Source organism: Narcine bancroftii, chromosome 6 (genome assembly GCF_036971445.1).
Source record: "Narcine bancroftii isolate sNarBan1 chromosome 6, sNarBan1.hap1, whole genome shotgun sequence".
NCBI lineage: Eukaryota > Metazoa > Chordata > Chondrichthyes > Torpediniformes > Narcinidae > Narcine > Narcine bancroftii.
This window is the reverse complement of record NC_091474.1, coordinates 225,771,633-225,790,326: the sequence shown is the minus strand read 5'-3', so window position 1 is coordinate 225,790,326 and position 18,694 is coordinate 225,771,633. Positions and strand designations below refer to the sequence as shown.

At 39.0% G+C, this 18,694-nt stretch overlaps 1 protein-coding gene across 8 annotated transcripts in view; it reads right to left on the bottom strand.

Moving 5' to 3' along the window:
- The window catches only part of fig4a (FIG4 phosphoinositide 5-phosphatase a), a 161,955-nt gene that overhangs the window by 104,483 nt on the left and 38,778 nt on the right, over positions 1-18,694 (bottom strand). For all 8 annotated transcript variants that reach the window (XM_069887570.1, XM_069887572.1, XM_069887569.1 and 5 more), the window contains 4 exons: positions 18,085-18,236; positions 7,729-7,863; positions 1,819-1,919; positions 1,539-1,701 (listed from right to left, as the gene is read on the bottom strand). In XM_069887570.1, coding sequence (XP_069743671.1) covers positions 1,539-1,701; positions 1,819-1,919; positions 7,729-7,863; positions 18,085-18,236 — 551 coding nt within the window. The remainder of the gene's footprint in view (positions 1-1,538; positions 1,702-1,818; positions 1,920-7,728; positions 7,864-18,084; positions 18,237-18,694) is intronic.

Genomic DNA, 18,694 nt, shown 5'->3' with positions numbered 1-18,694 from the left:
ACTGCATTTCCTAAGAAGACTAAAGCAGGCAAGGCTAAAGCAGCCACCATTACATCAACCTTCTACAGAAGCTCTATCGAGAGCATCCTGGCCGGCTGCATCACAGTGTGGTACGCTTGCTGCAGAGAAATGAATTGAAGGTCAATCCTCAGGACCATAAGAGTGGCAGAGAGTATCGCTGGAGGCTCCATCCCCACTGTCAACATGATCTACAGGGATTATTGTCTGAAGAGAGCCCTTTCACCCTGCACACAGCATCTTTCAGTTTTTCCTGTCAGGGAAGAGCTACGGGAATATCAGACCCAGCACCACCAGCTTCATCCCATGGGCAATGAGAATGCTGAACAATCAAAGGAACTGTTCACACTAACCATCAGAGACTCGTTTGCACAAACACTATTTATTTATTTATGTTTAATCAATAAAATAATGGTCTTGCATATGTATTATTTGTCTGTATGTATATTATATCTTCTGTGTGTCTTCATTTTATCTACACACCTTTTTCTGCTCTTGCTAGCAATCCTTTAGGAAACAACTAACTTCGATGGAAATATTTGACCAGACACTCATGTCAGGATGTCTCTTCTGAACAGGACAACATCCTTCAAATGTGCTCAGAGAAATTTGCCTGTTTATCAGATAGTTAACATCTGGGTATGGAGGGCAGGTCAATGGGATTCAGCAGAATATTAGATCAGGCTAGATAGCCTGAAGGGCCTGAAGGGCCTGTTTCTGAGCTGCAGTGTTTTATGGTTCTATGATTCTAACATCCTGGTGTTTCTATCAAGAGATGTGGAGGAATTTATTTAGCAAGAGGGTGGTAAATCTGTGGTATTTGTTGCCACAGGCAGTTGTGGAGGCCAAGACATACAGGTATGCATCAATGTGCCACTTAACGTCCACAATACATTATGTGAAATTGTGCATTATGCAATGTGGACATTGTGTGAACACATTATATACTTAGCAAAGCTATATGGGACACTGTAGTGTACCTGTAAACCTTTTATTTGTATCTAGGGATCAGTGTGGAGACCAACAGAAGGCTGGACAGAGAGCGGGATGGTGGGATCAGTGTGGGGACCAACACAGGGCTGTGGGCAGAGAGCAGGGGAGTGTGATCAGTGCAGGGACCAATAGAGAGCCATGGAGAGAGAGTGAGGCAGTCAGATCAGTAGGGGTATACAGTATACAATTTCCTATAGCTAGCGATCACTTTTTCTAAATTGCTATAGACTTGCACGTTGCAACTGAATAATTATGGGCATGGACATGTTGCCTGAATGGACATTAAGCAGTGTATACCTGCATTTAAGGCAGATTGATAGGTTCTAGATTAGTCAGGGGAGAAGGCCAGGCAGTGGGGCTGAGTGAGAAAATGGATCAGCTCACGATTGAAAGGCAGGGCAGACTCAATGGGCTGAACATGGAATTATACAATCAAACTGTAGATGAGCAACAAATGCAAAATTTGTTGATATTCACAGAGAACAAAAAAAATCATATGGGTATTTATCAATAACCTCAACACCTACGTGTAATTGGCGGCTTGGGCATCATAGTTGAAATGTCTTGAGACCAATAGAGTGGAACAGAACCTCGAACCTGTACATAAGATGAATAACTTCCAGCAGTAAAAGACATCACAGAAGCATCGTGGATAATCTGCTCAGTCTCTACTTCATTGGCCACATCTCCCTGGAAAAGTGAAAAACATAATAATTGTAATGCTGCACGTTCTCAAGTCTGAAATTTTGATTTATAGTACACAAATTTTATCACATAATTTTGACAGCTTTTCTGTAAATACTGTACCTCACAATTTGCGCCTCTTTTCAGGAAACGAGTCCCAGCAAATTTACAAGATCTTCTGGCTATCAAAGTAACATAAACTGGCCGTCCATAGATTAGCATTTCTGTGTGAAGTTAAGGTTAAAAAAAAACAAAGTCCTTTCACATTTTATATTACCAACAAGTCTTGCAAATGGTGTCAACTTAACCAAACAAGTAAGATTTTTGAACTTTACTGTGTCAGTATTTTCCATTGCAAAATGTTGTGTCAATATTCTGTAAACTCTTATCATGGGCAAATGTGTAGGTTATATATCAGAAGTTACAGTGGTATAACAAAACTCTCATTCCTGCAGGCTTTGCACTCAAGTTATTGTACACTGAGAAGGATGAGTGAACCTTTATATTTTTCTCTCCCCTTCTGCAACTTGAATAGTGTGTTAAGGGAAAGACATGGGTGCCCAGAGGGAGAAATCATTTTCCCCGAGTCAATGATTCTTCTTTCCATGGAACAGAGAAATAAAGAACATGAGTCTAGTTGGGCCAGTGAGAGAAGCATCAATAGAGATAAAATAGACAAATGGAGAGGGGAGTTGTGGTTGCCCGGCAAGGGGCAAAGGGCAACTCAGGGGGGGGAAACACTTGGGGTTAAGGGAATTTTAGATGTGGGAGTTGTTGAAGTATTTTATGTTTTAGAAGTGTTGTCATACATTGAGTTCAAAAAGGGAAAACTGAGAGATGAAAATGGGTAAAAGGGGAAGGTGGTGGTGAGGAAGCAGAAATGAGGTGTAAACAGAATATGAGATGGCCATGTTGAACTATATGACTATAAATTTTAATGGAATACATAACCAAATTAAACAAAAAAGGCTATTAAATTTCCTGAAAAAAATTAAAAAAATTGACATAGCATTTGTGCAGGAAATGCATCTAACTGAAGTGGAACATAATAAATTAAGGAGAGACTGGGTAGGGCACGGAGCGGCAGCATCATATACTTCAAAAGCAAAAGGTGTAGCTATATTAATCAATAAAAATGTACGAAATCAAAACAGAGGAAGAAATAATAGATCCAGAAGGGTGGTATGTAATGATAAAGTGTCAAGACATATTCAGAATTCTTGAATTTGATCAATATATATGCACCTAATGAAGAGGATCAAAAGTTTATGCAAGATATTTTTTTGAAGATTGTAGATGCGCAGGGGAATATATTGATAGGAGGGGATTTTAACTTTAATTTGGACCCAAAGTTGGATAAAACTGGACAAAAGACTAGCAAAAAGAATAAAGTGGCCAAATTTATGGTTAAATCAATACAAGAAATGAAACATGGATATATGGAGGAGGCAGCAACCAAGAGAGAAGGAATATTCATATTATTCGAGTAGGCATAAAACATACTCAAGGATTGATATGTTTTTGTTGTCAGCCTATATTCAAGGAAGAGTTAGGAAAACTGAATATAAAGCTAGGTTGCTATCTGATCACTCACCCCTGTTATTAGCAATAGAACTGGAGGACATCCCACCAAGAACATATAGATGGAGATTAAACACACCAAATTAAAATGTACTTTGAAATAAATACGGAATCAGTGAAAGACAAATTTATATTATGGGATGCAATGAAAGCCTTCATTAGAGGGCAGATAATAAGTTATGTAACTAAGATGAAAAAGGACTACAATCGGGAAATAAAGCAGTTGGAAAGGGAGATAGTAAGTACAGAAAAAGAACTAGCAACAAGGGAAGATATAACAAAAAGAAGAGAATTGGGGGACAAAAAAATAAAATACGAAACATTACAAACGTATAAGGTGGAGAACATAATGAAAATAAAGCAAAAGTATTATGAGCTAGGAGAAAAAAATGCACAAAATACTCGCCTGGCAACAAGCTAAAGAACTGTATTGGCATCAAGGAAAAAGGACAAACGAATTATATATAATCCAATGGAGATTAATGAGAACTTTAAGAAATTTTATGAACAATTATACCAAACTGAGAATGAGGGGAAAGAAGACAAAATAGAAGAGTTTTTAACTAAAATTGAACTGCCAAAATTGCAAGAAGAGAAGCAAAAAAGCTGATAAAACCATTTGAAATAGAAGGTATATTAAAAAAGCTGCCGAAAAATAAAACGCCTGCAGAGGATGGATTCCCAATAGAATTCTATAAAACATTTAATTAATTCCTCCTCTCCTGGAAGTAATGAACCAGATAGAAGAAACACAAAACTTACCAGATTCATCTAAGACAGCAATAATTACAGTAATACCAAAGACGGGGAAGGATCCACTAACACCAGCATGATATAGACCAATATCTCTACTTAATTCAGATTATAAGATAATAGCAAAATTATAAGCAAACAGATTGACCGACTGTGTACCAAAAATAGTTAAACAAGATCAAATTGGATTTATTAAGAAAATACGAACAGCAAATAATGTTCATTAATTTAATTAATGCAGTTCAAGGAAATAAGATACCAACTGTGGCTGTTGCTTTAGACACAGAAAAAGCCTTTGACAGGGTAGAATGGAATTATTTATTCAAAGTATTACAGAGGTTCAACCTACCAAAAAATATATATTAATTGGATTAAAGCTACGCAGACCATCCAACATGCAAATAGGACCCCCTCCCCAAGAACTGAAAGGTCTGAGCCAAAATGGTGCTTCTACCATCAGCGATGGGGTGAAGGAGCACTCAGGTACCGCCAGCCATGATCGTTTCCAGGAAATGACAGGGTCAGCTGCTGTTAATGGGCACGGTGGCTGGCCAACCAAACAGCCTACTCCACATCTGGTACAGGATCTCGGGCTGCAGGTTTCTTGTGGATATGGAAGCAGAGATAAGCGTCATTCCCCCTACGTTGCATGAGACCTCACAGCCCCACCCTGTGCGCAGCCAACAACACAGCTATTAAAACTTTTGGCAAGAGGTGTATTCCTGTGTGTTCCTGTGCGCCCCCAGTTCACATCGTCATGCCGAAGCACCACATTGCAATAACAGGTCCAGCAGTACATTCTCGAGCCAGTCATCTGGCCCCTGACAAACTCAACTTCGCTGAGAAAGAATTTATGCATATGGAAGAACTTGGTATCGTCCACATTCCGACAGCCCATGGGCCTCCCTTCTCCATTTGGTGCCCAAGTCCAATGGGAGCTGGAGACCACAGACACCTTAATAATGTGATGACGCTAGACCACTACCCGATTCCCCATCCAGGATTTCATGGCAAACCTCTATGGAGCACATCTTTTCTCTAAGGTCAACCTGATCCAGGAATACCACCAGATCTTGTTCACGATCTTGTTCACCCGGACGATGTCCAGAAGACTGCTATCATCTCCCCTTTTGGTCTTTTTGAGTTTCATCGCATGCCATTTGGCCTGAAAAAACGCAGCCCCGACATACCAGTGCCTAATGGACACATTCGGCAGAGACTTGCCTTTCTTTTTCATCTACCTAAACAATATCCTGGTAGTGAGCAATACTTCTGAGGAGCACATCTCACATCTTCGCCAACTTTTTGACCAACTTGCTGAGTTCAGCCCCTCCATTAACCCAGCGAAGTGCCAGTTCAGCCCCGAAGAAATAGACTTCTTGGGCCATAGAATTACCAAAGATGGCGTCACTCCTTTATCCGACAAGGTGAAGGCTATATGGCAGTTCATCAGGCCGATGACTCTGAAGGGACTGCAAGAATTCGTGGGCATGGTGAATTTTTACAACAGGTTCATCTCCGCACCTTCCAGAATTTTCACTTTAATGTCAGGCTCCACGAAGGAACTCAAGTGGACAGACAAGGCACAGGCCATTTTTGAAAAAGCCAAAGAGGCCCTGGCTAATACATCGATGCTGGTCCACCCACGGATGGTCATGCTCACAGCCCTCACAGTCGATGTGTCCAACACAGTGGTAGGCGGTGTCCTGGAAAAGTTCGTGGACAACACCTGGAGGCCCCATGCTATTTTTAGCCACCACCTGCAAGCGCCTGAATTGAAGTACAGCATGTTCAACAGAGAGCTGCTAGCCCTCTACCTCGCCATCCACCATTTTCACTACTTTTTGGAGGGGTGACCTTTCACTGTTTACCTGGACCACAAGCCATTGTCGTTTGCATTCTCCAAATCTTCCAACCCGTGGTCCGCCCACCAGCAGTGACACTTATCTTGCATTTCTGAATTCACCACCTCCATCCGCCACCTCTTGGGCAAAAAAAAATGATGTTGCTGACACATTCTCCAGCCCAACAGTTCATGCCTTATGGCAAAGCATCAGCTACCACGACCTGGCTTGAGACCAATAGAACAATCCCAAGACCCAGTTTCAGGATGACGATCATGAGTCTGCAGCCCCAGGACCTCCCACTGGACACCAATGGCATAACTATTCTCTGCAACATCTCCACGGGCCAATCCCGATCGCTCGCTCCTGCCCAATGGTGATGAACAGTTTTTGACATGATACAAGGCCTGTCCCATCCCTGCATCCGAACAACAGTGCGGATGATATCCTCCCGGTTCGTCTGGCATGGGCTGCACAAGCAGGTTAGAGTGGGCAAAAACCTGCATGAACCACCAGACTGCGAAGATCCAGCAGCATACCAAGTCCCACCTGCAACAGTTTTGCACTCCGACTTGCAAGTTCCAGCATGTCCTCGACATAGATGGTCCCATGCCAGTCTCCCAAGGGTTACACTACCAGCTCACAATGGTGGACAGGTTCATTCGATGGCCAGAGGCTGTCCCCATCCCAGATGCCACTACCAACTCTTGTGCCAGGGTTTTCCTCTCTGCCTGGGTCTCCCATTTTGGAGTCCCAATGCAGATAACCATCGACCAAGGAGACCAATTCACCTCCATCCTGTGGAATGAGCTGTCCAAACTCCTGGGCATTCAACTACACTGCACCACTGCCTACCACCCTCAGTCCAATGGACTAGTCAAGCATTTTCATCACCACCTTAAGTCAGCCCTAATGACACGGCTCGAGAGGCCAAACTGGGTGGATGAATTACTGTGGGTCCTCTTCGGTATACACACAGCTCCTAAGGATGACCTCAAAGCCTCCTCAGCAAAGTGAGTCTGTGCCAAGACCCTTGCAGTCCCAGGCCAATTCCTCCCCTGACACCACCATAGTATCAGAAAGACAGAGATAAATTGCGATCATTCCTGCATAGCAACACTGTCAACCACCCTCCAATTACCCCGCAGACTTAAACTCCTGCGACTATGTGTTCGTTCAAAGGGGCAGTCATTGGACAGCCCTCCAGCATCCCTATGAGGGACCCTACAAGGTGCTCCAAACAAATGCATCCACCTTCACTCTTGACATTGGCGGCAAAGAGGAGATTTTCACAATGGACTGCCTTAAACCAGCCCACCTGGATTTGTCAGAACCGGTAAAGGTCCCCTCCCCCCCACCCGCCATGACATATAGGTCAGCCACTGAAGCAGCAGATCTCACCCACAACACATCGTGAGACCACCAGTGCCGGTTCGGGGTGGGCTGGGGGTGTGTGGCGCACATAATTGTAGTGGCAAATTGGCCTGGTCAGCAGGGCAGCCGCGGCAAAGATGGAGTCATGGGTCCTTCTCTTCTGGTGCAGACTGGAAGAGTGCGCACATACTTAAGTCAGCATGACACAATTTCAGGCTCAGGATGGCAAAGTTTGCAGCACGAACTTCAAAAAGTAAATCATTTGTGCTAAACAAGCTCACAGCCTGCTGTCTCAGTTCTTTTTGATGTGCTCACGCACAACATCTACATCCTCTCTTTTTAAATTCTATTTATACTACTAAATAAACAGGAGATAGAAATCCATTCTATAAAAAATGCCTACAACTGAAGGAAAATTTATATCTACACATACACAGAACAGATCACATTTACATTTTTCAAATATATTTAAAAAGGATATTTGATTGACCACAGAATCCATGGATAATATACAACAACCAATTAGGATGAACAGCTGATTTGACTTTTTCCAACATGTTACCATTCCAAGTATATTTGGGGTAAGGTTCATTCCGGATGCCATAATGACTAGGTTCTGAAAATTTAAAGAAATTACAGTCCAAAATAAGCATATGGTACATTAAAATTTTTTTCATTACAACCCTGCAATATCAGTCAAAAGCATCTAGAACACACATGTCAAACTATGGCCCGCGGGCCAAATTTGGCCCGCGATATAATTATATTTGGCCCACAAGATCATTTCAAAAATGTATTAGAGGTGGCCCGCTGTCCGCCGCGCCAGTATAGCACATGCACAGCTAATACTATAAATCCCAGAATGCATTGGCGTCAGCCCGCTAATCACCCCCACCTCCTCTGTTTACGTTGCAGGGTCTCACCGTGGACTCTGGTTTTGGGGCCTGGCCGGTGTCAGGGGAAGCCAAGGCCGCTTCCCAGCGCCCGGAACCGGAGGCCTCGGGCCTGACCTCGCCAGGACCGTTGCCCACTCCCCCTCCCTGCCGCAAGCCGACCCGCGACTCACGGTGACGGGGCCGCTGATCTGCCGAGATGCCGCCCTGCAGCGAGAGCCGATGCCCCCGCACTGTCGTTGTCCAACCCGATCACCCGCAAACCCCGCCCTCCCACACACAGGACTGAGTAAGTATTATGAACTTTAATCTCAGGATAAAACGATCTTCCAATAGTTTCATGTCACAGTGATAAATATATTCCTGGTTAAAAATGGAAACAAGCTCATTAGGCATAAAACTTGAAAAGTGTGTAAATCAAAGGATATCTGTACCAATGGAAAAAGGGCATGGCAAATAACCCTGCTCGAGTTCATGCCCACAATCAGTCACCCATTTGATCATTTCAGGAATCATGTTATTCTCCCACATTTTCAATAGCCCTCAGATTTTACTATTCAACAGCACACTAGCAACATTTGACAAATCCTCTATAGAGAAATATTATTTATTGAATATTTTTTTCTCATTTGTTAATGCTTCTGGAAAGAGTTTATCCAAAACTATTGTTAAACATTTATTTTAATAAGAAAAAGTTTAACATTACATATGTTGAAAGAAGAGAAAACATGCAGATGTTGTTGAAAATATTCAATAAATATTTAATTCGGCCCTCGACTTAGTTCAAGTTTTTAATTTTGGCCCTCCGTGATTTTGAGTTTGACATCCCTGATCTAGAACATCAACAATAGAACTAGTATTTTGCTTTGGGAGTAGGTGAATGGGTCTTGGACATCCCTGTTACAATATATAATTAAAGTGTCCATGAAGAATCAATTCCAGGCACTTAAGGCATCCTGATTGCTCCTTCTCCAAATTGAGCAGGTTTGGCTCTGTGATTCCCATGAGTGAGTGGATGTGTTACAATTTCCCTCCTCTTATGAGGCTCCATCTGCTCATCATTCCCCCCCCCCCCCCCCCCAAATCAGTTCCACATCACCTACCAGCCTCTGTTCCACTTATCCCTCACCTGGTTCCATCTCTGTCCACCTCGATTATATTGCTCATATAATGGTGATTTTTTTATCTTCCCTCAATCCTGATGTAGGGTCTCAACCCAAACACCAACATCCATCATTGTTTTTGTTCAGATTCCAGCATTTGTCTACTTTATCTTCAAGATCATTGAATAATTTTTTTGTTGGAAAAAAAGAGATCCAATCCCAACAATACCTATTACAATTACCAGGAAAACACATTGCCCCCGAGCAGCATTTTAACCTATCCAAAATATTTTAAACAATACTTCAGTTTTAAGGGAGATTTAATATTTACTTTCATATGCCAGAACAGCAACAAACATTCATCAGATAGGGCCAGTTCCTGACACAAACAGGAAAGGTTGGTTACCTGAAAATGAAAGTGTTGAGTCCGGAGAGTTCCAATGGTTTTTGCAGATGAGGTACTATTCCTCATGCCTACACATTGGGTAGGAGACCAAAATGAGAGATCCAAATGGAAGTGGGAGGAAGAATTAAAGTCTTTTGAGGATTGAACCAATTTGTTTGACAAAGCAGTCACCCAGACTGCATTTGGTTGCGTGCAGTTTGCTACACAAGAAGTGCAATTAAATTGCTGCTTCACCTGAAGAAATGCTTTGGGAAGGGAGGAACCAAAAGGACTGGTGTTAAATCTTCTGGAGGTGCAAGAGACTACACCATGAAAAATGGATTGCTTAATGGAGATGGCAGAGTAAACCAGGGATTTGGATAGGAAATAATTCATCTAAAATATTGAAAGGTAAGGAAGCTAGGGGGGAGGAGGGGGGTGGGGGAATGGTGCATCTAGTGTTGCATTTGGTTGAAGAATTGAAATTATGATTTGTTAAACACAACACTGGTGGGATGGCAGGGGCAAGGGAAATAAGGAACAAAGGAAAAAAAAAATTCAAAAGCATTGATTCAGAAGGAGGAACCGCCAGTAAAAATACAAATGATGAAGAAACCAGGAAAATACAACAAAATCTTTACAGTAAGAAAGATGGAAGGAAGCATAATCAAGATACCATGAAAGTCATGAGTTCATGGTGAATATTTGTTGCAAAGCTATGCAAGTAAATAGAGACTTAAGTGATCAAATATAGCACAGGGAGGAAAAATAAGATCAGTAAACTGCTTTTTCCAGAATAATTAATAGATTGTTTTAACTTCTGACACAAAACAATTGGAATAACTCAAAGCAATGGGTGCTTTGTTTTTAAAAAAAAATATTTTATTTTTAAATTTTAAAACCATAGCTACAATTATTAAATCATAAATTAAAAAGCAATACGTGTGTGTGCACGTGCATGTACGTATTCCCTTTTCCCTTTCTCCATCCCTGCCTCCCTCCCCAACCACCCATTGACCCCTAACATAAAAAGAGAAAAAAGAAAAAAAGGAGAATGTCAAAAAACAAAAATATAACCTTGATTCAAATAGCAATAGAGCTGAGAGTTACCACTGGAATGAGCTGTTGAGAGCCCCTCAAACTTTCAAACCAGTATGAGCTGTATGGGCTCCATATTTTCAAAAAGAAATTATATTTATTATGCAAGTTGTAAGTTATTTTTTCAAATGAAATACAAGAATGTAATTCAGCATGCCACCTCTGCATTCATAAATCTATATCTGATTTCCAAGTAATGGCTAAGCACTTTCTAGAAATAGCTGAAGCTAATCGTAAAAATTCAATCTTAATTTAAGACTAATCATTTTAACATTACCTAACAAAAATAATTTTCTCCAAAAATACTTTCACCTCTATCCAAAAAGGTTTTACTTTGGGATACTGCCAGGTCAAATGAAAAAAATGAGCCGACTTCTTGTCCACATCTCAAACATAAATCTGATAATGCCGAATTTATTTAGAATTTTGGGGAGTTAAGTATAATTGATATAAAAAATTATACTGAACCAATCTAAATCTTACATTAATAATTTTTGTATTCTTTCTTTACATAACTGCATCCAATTCTTCTCATCTGTCTATCTAAATCAACCTCCCATCTTAATCTTGATTTATGAATCTCTAATTTAGGAGATTTTCTTTGAAGTAATTTATAAATTTATTCACATCATCCTTTCTTATTAATAATTTTAATTCATTCTGTCTAGGCAATCTCAAATTTTGACCCAATTTATCAGCCAAGAAGGCTTTAACTTGATAATAACAAAAAAAAAGTATTCGGGACATTAAACTTTTCCTTCATTCGTTGAAAATAAATAAATTTACCATCTTCAAAGCAGTCTTCTATTTATTTCTTTTGATCCCCGTTTGATTCCAAATCATCAAAAACTGATTTTTCATAAAAAGGTCTATTTTGATATAAAAGCATTTTTCATGAAATTAAACCTTTTCCACCTATCACAATCTATTTTGTTCTATAATTTAATCAAATGTTTCAAAATAGGTGTATCTCTAATTCCTGTTAACAATTTTGAATTCCATTTATAAATAAAATCCTGTATATATTCTTCACTTATTTTACTTTATATATTTTAATCCAAGTTAAAGATTTCTCTAAATCAAACATCCCATTAATAAACTTCAGTTGGGCTGATTTATAATAATTATTGAAATGCGAAAGCTGTAAACCTCCTAATTCAAACTTCCAGGTTAATTTTTCTAAGCAAACTCTAGCCATCTCTCCTTTCCATAAAAAAAAACTTCCTAATACTTGAATTCAAATAAAGAATTTTTTATATATGTTATAAGGAATAGACTGAAAAAGATATGAACCTTTGGAAAAATATTCTTTTTAATACAATTTACTCTACCCATTAAGGTTAAAGATAAATCATTCCATCTATTCAAATCATCCTTAATTTTATTAAGGAATGGCAAATAATTCAATTTTTACAAATCTTTATCAGTTTTGATCCCTAAATATTTACTTCCATTATCTGACCATCTAAACTCTAGCAAATTGTTTACATTGGGTATAATCCCCTTTAACCAAGGGCATAATTTCACTTTTGTCCCAATTGATTTTATAATTTGATATTTCACCATATTCTTTCAATCTCGCACACCAAAAAAAATGTGAATTTATAGTATCTGTTATATTAACCAAAACATTATCAGCAAATAAATTAATGTTATGTTCCTCTCTACTCACTTTTATTGCCTTAATATTAGTACCTTGTCTTATTAATTCTGTTAAAGTTTCAATTGCTAAAACAAATAAAGCTGGAGATAAGAGACATCCTTGTCTACTTGATCTAGTCAATGAAAAAGCTGAACAAATTTGCCCATTAGTTACAATCTTAACAGAAGGGTCTTTATATAAAATTTTAACCCAATTAACAAATATTGATCAAAACATAATTTTATATAACACTTTAAATAGATAATTCCATTCTAATCTATCAAAAGGCTTCTCAGCATCTAAAACTATCGCCAATTCCGACTTATTTTGAGACACATGTATTAAACTAATTAATCTAGCAATATTTGTCTACAAGATTCAGTTTTTAATAAATATCTATCTTTCTTAGGTTTAAAAGTTATAACTGCATCTGAAAAAGATTCTGAAAAAGAATGGATTTCCATTGCCTATTTCAACACCTCCATAAAAGGAGGTATTGGCAAATCTTTAAATTTTATTTAAAATTCTGGCAGAAAGACATCCTCCCTCAGAGACTTACCACTTTGTAAAGAATTAATAATTTCTCTAACCATAAATGGGGAATCTAAATCTTTCTGATCTTGACAATTTAAAGAAGATTAATTTCAGATAAAATGTCAGGAATCTTACCTTTTTCATTATCGGACTGAGATGTATGCAAGTTAGAATTAAAATCTTTAAAGGAATTCCTCTTGAAAAGATAACACATAAGTTGAGGGATAAATATCATTTTTTTGTAAAAGTATGGAGCCCATACCTAAAAATTCTTGGTTTGAAGATTTAATCTCTCAATCCATTCTGGTGTGGTGTCTGTTTTCACAGCTAAATAGATGATTTTTTAAAAAAATGATGGTCTCTTTTCTTCTTTCTTAGTGGGCAGCAGGGGGAGGAGGAGGGTGGGTGTTAGTTGGGAGGGAGAGGGAGGTTGAGGGGTTTATTTAATTATATACTTTCTCTATGAATATATTAGAATTGATGTTTATGATTTAAAAATTATAAAATATTCAAAAAAATAATCATTTATTTCTTGAGGGTTAAAAATTTTTTTTTAATTCCTTTTAATTGCATTGTCTTTGAAGTTTGTTCAGTCTTCAATTACCAAGCCAAAACCTTATGTACCTTTTCCCCCAATTCATAATACTTTTGTCTAGTTTTCTCAAATAATTTTTCTGTTCTACAAGTTTGCATCGAGTTATAATTTCTTCCTTATTAAATTTCTCTTTTCTTCAGATATGTTCCCCTGCAAAAAAAATTTCTAAATTTTCTATTTCTTTTTTCCAATTTATCTAATTCTTTAAGATGGTCCTTTTTAATTTTAACTGAATTACTTATTATTTGACCTTTTAAATAAGCTTTCAAAGCATCCCATTAAATAAATTTATTATCTACTGAGTTGGAATTAATATCCAAATATTCCTGAATTTGTATTCTTATATAATTACAAAAATCAACATTTCTTAGCAATGAAGAATTAAATCTCCATCTATAAAACAAGTTTTCATTTTCAAAAACTGTACATGAAATCAAAAGAGGTGAATGGTCTGATAAAATCCTAGCCTTATATTCTGCATGTGTAAAATGTACATGTGCATCCTTGTAACTGAGAGGACATTAAAAACATATCTATTCTTTAATAATGATCATGCCTAGAAGAACAAAAGGAATAATCTTTTTCTTTTGGATTTAGTAATCACCAAATATCTTCCAAATTCAAATGAGGGGTCGTACACAGCCTTTAGAGCCTCGTAAAAACCCCTGAAGTCGCCAATGTCCGTGCTGAGCTGGGTTCGTTTGGCGAGGCTAGTCCACCACTCATTTTGGATCTCCCGGAGTTTGCGCTGAAGATGGCTTCATGCGCGATGGAAGGCTTGTTTCTTCTCTGGCCAAGACGGCTTTGTAAGGTGAGCCTGGTGGGCAGCTCGCTTCTTTGCCAGCAGCTCCTGGATTTCCTGGCTGTTTTCGTCGAACCAGTCCTTGTTTTTCCTGGAGGAGAAGCCCAGTACCTCTTCAGTGGATTGCAGTATGGTAGTCTTCAGCTGTTCCCAGAAGGTTTCAGGGGACAAGTCCGTGAGGCGGATTGCATTCTCGAGCTTTGCTTTGAGGTTTGCCTGGAAGTTTCCTCTCCCCAAGTCCAAAGCCTGCTGCGCAGCTCAGACGGCAAAGTCCTCCTCAGCGACAAGATCTCCATCCTCAACCGATGGTCAGAACACTTCCAATCTCTTTTCAGTGCCAACCGCTCAGTCCAAGATTCCGCCCTGCTCCAGCTCCCTCAACAGCCCCCAAGGCTAGAGCTGGATGAGGTCCTCACCCGGGAAGAAACATATAAGGCAATTGTACAACTGAAAAGCGGCAAAGCAGCAGGTATGGATGGAATCCCCCCAAGAGGTATGGAAGGCTGGCGGCAAAACTCTGCATGCCAAACTGCATGAGTTTTTCAAGCTTTGCTGGGACCAAGGAAAACTGCCTCAGGACCTTCGTGATGCCATCATCATCACCCTGTACAAAAACAAAGGCGAGAAATCAGACTGCTCAAACTACAGGGGAATCACGCTGCTCTCCATTGCAGGCAAAAATCTTCGCTAGGATTCTCCTAAATAGAATAATACCTAGTGTCGCCGCGAATGTTCTCCCAGAATCACAGTGTGGCTTTCGCGCAAACAGAGGAACTACTGACATGGTCTTTGCCCTCAGACAGCTCCAAGAAAAGTGCAGAGAACAAAACAAGGGACTCTACATCACCTTTGTTGACCTCACCAAAGCTTTTGACTCCGTGAGCAGGAAAGGGCTTTGGCAAATACTAGAGCGCCTCGGATGCCCCCCAAAGTTCCTCAACATGGTTATCCAACTGCACGAAAACCAACAAGGTCGGGTCAGATACAGCAATGAGCTCTCTGAACCCTTCTCCATAAACAATGGCGTGAAGCAAGGCTGCGTTCACGCACCAACCCTCTTTTCAATCTTCTTCAGCATGATGCTGAACCAAGCCACGAAAGACCTCAACAAAGAAGATGCTGTTTACATCCAGTACCACACGGATGGCAGTCTCTTCAATCTGAGGCGCCTGAAAGCTCACACCAAATTCAAATTATTTATCAAAGCCAAAATTCTTTTAGCTGTTTTAGTTCTGGTAACTGATTTTTATGACATTTTTTAACAATAATTAAAATCTCCACCAATTAACACATTTTCATCTGCTTCAGTAAGGTGCAAAAAAGAATCTTGAATAAATGTTTCATCATCAGTATTGGGTGCATATATATTCATGAGTGTCCACATCTCTGAATAAATTTGACATTGTGCTAAAACAAATTGCCTTGCAGGATAACTACAGATTATATCTTAAGAGGCAATTTCTTATTAATCAAAATAGCAATGAAGAAGCTATCACTTAACCTACCCACTCTCTTTTTAATTTTTGATGTTCTTTTTCAGTTAAGTGTGTCTCTTAAATATATATAAAAAACAATATCAACCCTCAATATTTTAGGATAAGCCAAAATTCTCTTCCTCTTAATTGTGTTATTAAGCCCATTCATGTTAAAACTTACAAAATTTAATGCATTATTAAGAGCCATATTTCAAGTCCAGAAACAAAATAACTCTCGCCGCCCGTCCCAGTCGACCCCTGCTTCATATTGTCAAACATAATTGACATCCCCAAAGAAAAGAAAAAGCAGAACAAACCCTTTAAAAAAAATCCAAGAAAAAGAAAAAAATACTATTTCCCTCTATTGTATGAGAAGTGGCCTTTGCCACAAAGTGGCACGAGGTTACAGGAGAAGACAAAAAGTTGCCCCCCCCCCTCCACCGGACAGAATATTCATAGCTTCAGTTATTCTGTTCATTCAAATATAAAGAGCTTCTTTAAGATCCTTGTTCACTTGATCATCATCAATTTCAATTGATTCTTGGCGTTCTGACATCTGACATAAGTCTTGTGTCTTCTCAGCTTGACTCAATCTCATCTTTTGAATAGATTGGCTTTGAGTTTGGTCTTGTCTAATATTAGGCAAAGAATTGGCAAATTCTTTAGTAAAAAAAAATTACAATGGATTTTCTCCAGAAAAAAACTCAAGAGGTGCTGGGTATCGAAAAGAGAACTTGTATCCCTTATTCCAAAGAACTGATTTTGCAGGATTGAATTCTTTTCTTCTTTTCACAATAGACATGCTTAGATCTGCATAAAAGAATACCTTATTTCCCACTCTTAAAAGGACTTCTTGTTTTCTGGCATTTTGGACCACCAGTCTTAATATTATTTCTTTATCTTGATAATGTAATCATCTAATCAGAATTGAGCGTGGTGCTTGTCTCAGGAATGGTTTCTTTCTATTAGTTCCATGTGCTCTATCCAATTCTAGTCCATTCAGAAAATATTCAAGGCCCATGATCACCCGAATCCATTTTTGAAAATTTTGGAATTGAGTTGGGATCTTCAAAATCTTCAGGCAGTCCAACAATTTTAACATTATTACTGCAGCTATGATTTTCTAATACATCAATTTTTCTTGTTAAAGTTCTTTCCCTTGAACTTCCCAAGCCATAACAGATTCTTCCATTTTATTCACTGTACCTATACACTGCTCTACTGCAAAACAATAATCTTGCACATCTTCAATTTTCTGGACTTTATCCTTATCCAGTCTCAGCATATTTTGAAATTTCTTATTTAATAAAATTCATTTCACCTTTGAGATAATGAAATTGTGTATTAGCATCAGAGCTAACAGACGAAAATTGTATATCCATATGTTTAATCATTTCATCCATTCCCAAAGCGACATCGATTCGGTTGTTAAAATTCAATTCAGATTTTAATTAATTCTGTCGGGAGAGGCATAATTCCACGTCTCCAACCTATGCCATCATGCCATGCCCTCCTTCCCACCTTGTTTATTAGAAAAAGAAACAAAACTCTTAAAACACCTTTCTGGACATATCATTTTCAACTGACTTTTGTTACCATGTCTTTGCCTACTTCAATCTGCAAGACCTGTTTGGAAGTGCAACAAAAGAATCAGTACCAGATGTCTTCATAGTATTTAGTTTCAAGTCAGAGCTCCCCAGTGCATCTTGACAATTAGGTTTGTTTTATGCAAATAATTACAAAGTATTCTTTCTTCTTTGGCTTGGCTTCGCAGACGAAGATTTATGGAGGGGGTAAATGTCCACGTCAGCTGCAGGCTTGTTTGTGGCTGACAAGTCCGATGCAGGACAGGCAGACACGGTTGCAGGGGAAAATTGGTTGGTTGGGGTTGGGTGTTGGGTTTTTCCTCCTTTGCCTTTTGTTAGTGAGGTGGGCTCTGCAGTCTTCTTCAAAGGAGGTTGCTGCCTGCCGAACTGTGAGGCGCCAAGATGCGCGGTTTGAGGCGACATCAGTCCACTGGCGGTGGTCAATGTGGCAGGCACATTAGATTATAATGAACTCGCTTTATAAATGTTAAAATGTACAGTCTGGCAATTCTATGTACAGAGATTGCAATTTTATTCAAATAAATGTGTAACTGTTGCACAATATAAATAGATCTAGTGGGGTCTCAGGGCATCACAATCAGAATTTACTCAAATTATTTAAAAAACTGCAAAGTAATTTAAGCTAGGCAACCATACACATCATTCCATTGTTATATTATCCTTCAACAAACTACCTAGATCTATTGTAATATTTAATATTTACCACTTCCAGCCTGCATTGCAACATCCTCATCCTCAAAGATATCAAAGCTGTCCTGTCGACCGTGCCCAAAAGTTTCGCTCTTTAATCCTTCACTCGGCATTTTTAATACTGTCAGATTGAACTGAAGGGAGTGAGTAAGATCATAGCTATAGCTAGAAAAAGAGAAAAAAATCAACGTTATCAAAGCTTCCTTTATGCAACCAAAAATAATGCATTTTTTCTTAAATTGAAACAAAACGTTCAACTTTCAAAAGCATGGATATCCTATATGAAAGAATTTCTTCATGCCTTTTATTTGGCCGGCACGATTGTCTCCAGACAAGATACGAGTGACCACACACAAGAGCAGCAATTGACTAAATGCGGCGTAGGGCCTAGGTGGGAGATAAATGCTTGTGGATAAGTCGTCATTAAAAGCTGGTTCTCGCCTGTAAATCGAGAAGATTATTGCTGCAGGGATTCTATCGGGCAGTATCTTAGACCCATTTATCTTCAGCTGCTTCAACAATTACATTCTTTTTACTCAACACAAGTGTTTGCCGATGATTACACAATATTCAATTCTATTTGCAACATTTCAGAAAATGCAAGATAAACATGTAGCAAGACC